Below are 6,097 nucleotides of genomic sequence, written 5' to 3'. Positions count from 1 at the left end.
TATATTGGCCGTTATTTTGACTTTTTGACAGACCCAAGGGGTCGGCCCTACATGAGGCTTTGTCCCTATTTCGTCCATACATGGGTATAAAAGAGGGTTCAAGTTTCGTCCCCCATAGTGATGGAGCTCACTTTTTTTAAATAAATATTTTTTGAAGTGCATAATCCTATTTATAGGTTATTAATGTCATCATGTGTCTCGCTAGCCAATCACAGTGCTGAATAGAGTCAGCCAATTCCGTCCCCCTTTCGTCCATACATGGGCATAAAAGGAAAAGGAATTTATTCTGGGTCTGGCAGAACCAAGTCTCCTGGTCTTGTTTTACGACATTTGTGGCTGTGGATAGCTCGGAAATGCATCTGACATCATCAGCCAATGACATCACAGCGGGTAATCAAAGCTATTTAAAGCTAATGAGTAACATCAATTACGGCCGTAGACATTACAATACCCAACGACACCACAACGAGTCCAACGTCCAGAAAGTGGTTCCGGCGAGAAAAGCCTCTTCCCCGAACCGCTGCGACATGGCCAGGCCAGAACAGGTTCTGCTCTTGGAGCCTCAGCGCGAGTTGACATTCCGAGGTCCGTTCTCCGACGTGGTCACCGCGACTCTCAAGCTCTCCAACCCTACAGACAGGGACGTGTGTTTCAAGATAAAGACGACGGCATCGCGCATGTACAACGTCCGGCCGAACGGCGGCGTCATCGACGCGGGCGCCTCCGTCAACGTCTCGCTTATGCTGCAGCCTTTCAAGTACGACCCCAAGGAAAAGAGCCACCACAGGTTTAGGGTTCAGTCCCTGCTGGCACCCGCTGGCATGACCAGCATGGAGGGGGTTTGGGAGGGGGCCGAGCCGGGGGAACTGATGGATTCCAAGCTGAGATGCGTGTTTGAGCTGCCCGTGGAAAAAAAGGCAACGCACCACCAGTGGTGGAAAAAGTACTCGAATTCTTTACTTAAGTAAAAGTACCAATACTGCAATATAAAAATACTTTGTTACAAGTAAAAGTCCAGAATAAAAAAAATACTTGAGTAAAAGTACAAAAGTATTGGCATCAAAATGTACTTAAAGTACCAAAAGTAAAAGTACTAAATATTTGAAAATAGCCGATCTACAAGCTCACAACGCGTCGCGATGCGACGCGTTGTGAGCTTGTAGATCTGCTATTTTCAAATAGCATAGGTTTAAAATAGGTTTAAAGTAGTTAATGTATGTTTCATTATATCATAATTTATATCTGAAAAGTAACTAGTAACTAAAGTTTTCAAATAATTGTAGTGGAGTAAAAGTACAATATTTGCCTCTGAGATGTAGTGGAGTAGAAGTAAAAGTATTGGAAATTGGAAATACTCAAGTAAAGTACAAATACCTCAAAATTGTACTTAAGTACAGTACTTAAGTAAATGTACTTAGTTACTTTCCACCACTGCAAGCCAGGGGAACTGATGGATTCCAAGCTGAGATGCGTGTTTGAGCTGCCCGTGGAAGAAAAGGCAACGCACCACACGAAGCTTAACGAGGAGTCCGGGATAAAATCCGGGCGCGAGGGGCTACCCGTGGAAATGATAGAGTCCAGGATAACATCCATGCGTGGCAGTGGTGTAAAGTAACTAAGTACATTTACTTAAGTACTGTACTTAAGTACAATTTTGAGGAATTTGTACTTTACTTGAGTATTTCCAATTTCCAATACTTTTACTTCTACTCCACTACATCTCAGAGGAAAATATTGTACTTTTACTCCACTACATTTACTTGAAAACTTTAGTTACTAATTACTTTTCAGATATAAACTATGATATAATGAAACATACATTAACCACTTTAAACCTATTTTATACCTAGGCTATTTGAAAATAGCAGATCTACAAGCTCACAACGCGTCGCATCGCGACGCGTTGTGAGCTTGTAGATCGGCTATTTTCAAATATTTAGTACTTTTACTTTTGGTACTTTAAGTACATTTTGATGCCAATACTTTTGTACTTTTACTCGAGTACATTTTTAATTCTGGACTTTTACTTGTAACAGAGTATTTTTATATTGCAGTATTGGTACTTGTACTTAAGTAGAGAATTTGAGTACTTTTTCCACCACTGATCAGTGCAAGGGGCTGCTGCTGGAAGTGCAGAGGCTACAGGAAGAGAACAAACGGATTCGGGAGGATTCCGGTTGGCAAGTGGGCAAGAGCTCAAACGCTGTGCCACCGCGGCACACGGTGAAGGAGGAGGGCCACCGTGCCCACACGGTGCTGCTGCTGGCGGCGACCCTCCTCGTGCTGTTCTTTGTGTTGGGCATGGTCGTGGGCATTGTGATGAAATAAACACCTTGGTGTACACATGACTATTGCTCGTGATCAGGGTTGCCAGATCTGCTTTTTTTTTCCCCCCGCAATTTCCCCGCAAGATTTAATTTGAAAATAGCCGATCTACAAGCTCACAACGCGTCGCATCGCGACGCGTTGTGAGCTTGTAGATCGGCTATTTTCAAATAGCTGATGTATATGTTCAAGTGCTCATGTGGCCCATAGTCGCTTTCTTTTGGGCTGGTTTTCCTAGACCTGGTTGCTTGTTTCTCTCACAGATTCTGGCAACACTGCTCGCGATTCAGACCAAGGGATGTTCTAACACTGGCGAGCAGATGCCGGCAGTGGTAGCGGTGGTGTGTTGGTGTGCAGTGGTGAGATTGAGTCCGTTTGGATTGTCCATCCATCCATCCATTGGATTGTGTGAATGTCATATAAGGCTTATTGTGGGGACAAAGTCATACGTAACCCCCACCCCAGCTAAAGAAAACCTTTGAAGGAAGGTGGGATTTGCAGCGAGATGTTCCAGAGAGAGACTAGGCTTTAGTCGACTCGGGGCTATTGTCAATCAAAATGAATCCTCCAATCAGAGGCTTTGTATTAGACCGGCTTAATTGGACAAAATATGATCGAATATATTGTGCACTATACTACAGCACCATAATCTGTATTATACTGTATAATCACTTGAAATCGTTCATTTGAATGCATATTCACCTGTTTCCTAGGCTGTGTGTTGTCCACTTCCTGTCGATTTGATCCAATGAAATCCAATGAAACTGGTCAGATGACCAATGATATCCAATGAAATCGGCAGGAAGTGGAAAACACACACCTCCCAATGTCCCCCCCTGTATGAATGAATGAACCATTGTAAAGCGCTTTGAGTAAGTTTGAGTACTTAGAAAAGCGCCATAAAAATGCAATTCATTATTATTATTACCATTATTATTATTATTACACAGCCTAGGAAACAGGTGAATAGACTGCTTTTTGTTTGTCTGTTCCATGAGGGGAGAGAGCCCGTCCTCAATGCACCGCACGAGTAAAAAAAGTTACAAAAAAAAAAATCAAGGTTCCCTTTTTTCTTTTTCTCTTAAAATAATTTTGATATAAAACGGACAATAAACACACTCAAAAAAGGTTGCATTCATTTGTAATCAGCTAACTGCATTTCCCAGCTATCCACAGCCCGCCAGTTTCAATGGGTCTCCATATATGGCCGTGTCACATCTGTGACATAACCCAAGACCAGTGGTGGAAGGAGTACTAAAATGTTTTACTTAAAGGTTTCATGGTTTCACACTGTGAGCTTGTGTTATTTTTGGTGCACGATATCGCCAAACTACAAAGTATAAATTGGGTTAACACATGTTTTTGTCTCGGCTTCACGTGTAGACACACCGTACACATGCATTCCAACGTGTACTTAAGTAAAAGTATCAATACTGCAATGCAGAAATATACTCTGTTACAAGTAAAAGTCCAGAATTCAAAATTGACCTTAGTGAAAGTACAAAATTATCGGTATCAAAACGTACTTAAAGTCCCAAAAGTAAAAGTACTCATTATGCAGAATGTCATTTCACAAGTTTTCAAATGTATACAAATCTTTTGAAAATACTCATTCATCCATTCATTTTGTTTTCACTCTTGCCTGCATTAATGAAGGTCTGACAGATCTGTCAAAGTATGTTCTATCAAGGCTATAGTGATTCCACGCTCTTTCTCTTCAAAGAAATGTAGTATTGATTCCACAATGTCTGGTAGGTTCGTAATGTACGAGTTCTATAACTCTTCATCGTAGTGATGTTGTCTTATTTAGAAAATATGCTTAAAAAGCAGGTTTTCAACAACTTTTCAATCGGTACAACAATATGCAGTATTGATCCAAAAAAAAAAGGTCAGGTACGTTCTATAATGATGAAGAACAGTAGGCCTACTACGGTATGATTCTTCAATCTTACCTTTCTAAGAAAATGTGCTAAAAAGCACACCACACACTCAGAAACTCATTCTTTAGTTTTCATTATGTTTAATTGCGTTGGAAGAAAATAGGCTGGGCTCTCACAAGGGGTGGAAAAAGTCAATACTGCAATGTAGAAGTACTCTGTTACAAGTAAAAGTCAGATATTCAAAAATTACTTGAGTAAAAGTACAAAAGTATTGGTATCAAAATGTACACTTATTTTAACCAAAGAAAACCTACCTTTAAAGTGTCTGTCTGTCTGTCTGTCTGTCTGTCTGTCTGTCTGTTTTTTTTTTAACTTTAGCCGAAAATAGCAGATCTACAAGCTCACAACGCCTCGTGCTGCGAGGCGTTGTGAGCTTGTAGATCTGCTATTTTTGGCAAAAAGTGTAGGTGTAAAAGGAAAGAAGAGCAGACCAAGTAAAAAAAAAAAAAGTTTAATCTGAAACCCAATTCTATACAATATAGAGGGGGTCCCTGCTTCATCTCTCCCTCAGTTAGGGGGTCCTTGGCCTGAAAACGTTGAAGACCCCTGACCTGCAGTATGCCCCCTCCAAGCGCGTAGCGAGTTCGAGTCCCGATCCCGACGGCTTTTGCTGCGTGTCACTCAGTCGCGTAACGAGGCAACAGTATGCCCCGACACGAGGTGGTCACAGCGGGCCCTCATGAACGCGCATGCACGCGCAAATGTTGCGGTTATTAGTGGTTTCTGATACTTTTTTTCGCGGGTTTGTGACGGATTACGGTTACATAAACAACGGTTAACAATTACAATGTTGGGGCACACCCAGGTTTATTTTTTTATTCATTTTTTTTTTAAATTTCTATATATACATTTTTTTTTTTTCTTTTTCTGGGTAGTTCCCTTAACCCATTGAGACCTGAAGCCGATTCTACATGTCTCCTAAATCTCAACAGTATTCTGAAAAAACGTCTCTATATCAGTGGTTCTCAATCTTTTTCATGTCAACGACCCCCAAAATTATATGTATTTGGCCGTGGACCCCAATCAAAATATTTTGTTCCAGGGACCCCCAGAAGCAAAGATTTGTGTTACAAATGTTCACTTTAAAAATATATATATTTAAAGATTTGCACACATTTTCACGATTTTTCAAAAATAGCAGATCTACAAGCTCGTAGCGCGGCACTCGGTGCCGCGCTATGAGCTTGTAGATCTGCTATTTTTGAATAGCCCAAAGTGTAAAATATTTTTTTTTTAACTCAAATGTAAAAATGACACAGTTCCAGGTCTTAATGGGTTAACGTCATGGGCCCCAACGCAACTGCGTTGTCTGCGTGACGGTAGTGACGCCCCTGGTGTCGCTCCCCATCTCTCTCTCTCTCTCTCTGTTTCCTATCAGCCTTACTGTACTATCAATATAGGCAGAAAAAGACCCAAAGAATAATCGGGGGGGAAAAAAAGAAAGTGATTACTAAATGATAGTGTGCGCTACTGTTATTTCTGCAATAATTCCAGCCCCTCTGGATACAGGATACATTTATTTCCTCTGAAAATGAGCTCAAACATTTTCAAGATTTCTCTAAAGCGAAGTGGTGGCAAGATTTTAGAGTGCTCCATCCGTCTGTCCAAAGGGCCTGGATTTGCCACGGTGCACTTTAAAGATGCTGATGTTATAGGATATATTATGGATTTTCAAATTGGATTTCAAAAACTAGGGCAAAGCCATCGAGCGTTCAGTAGTGACTCAACTTACTGTGAAACGTATATCATTATGGTTTTGCTGTCTGTCCACTATGCAGTTACAGTACACAGCTCTGCCATGTGTTACGAGACGATACAAGTGGCACGTCTTT

At 41.2% G+C, this 6,097-nt stretch overlaps 1 protein-coding gene across 1 annotated transcript; it reads left to right on the top strand.

Moving 5' to 3' along the window:
- Positions 1-527: 527 nt before the first annotated feature.
- On the top strand, positions 528-2,328 carry LOC308092832 (vesicle-associated membrane protein-associated protein B/C-like; the record flags this gene model as incomplete). The annotated part of the gene is made up of 2 exons (XM_080438931.1): positions 528-917; positions 2,110-2,328. 2 exons carry the CDS (start codon positions 528-530, stop codon positions 2,326-2,328), a joined length of 609 nt encoding a protein of 202 aa, XP_080295057.1.
- Positions 2,329-6,097: the final 3,769 nt, after the last annotated feature.

Source organism: Gymnoscopelus braueri (assembly GCF_963280865.1).
Source record: "Gymnoscopelus braueri genome assembly, chromosome: 10".
NCBI lineage: Eukaryota > Metazoa > Chordata > Actinopteri > Myctophiformes > Myctophidae > Gymnoscopelus > Gymnoscopelus braueri.
Note: the sequence above shows the minus strand (reverse complement) of the source record. Positions and strands in the feature narration are given on the sequence as shown.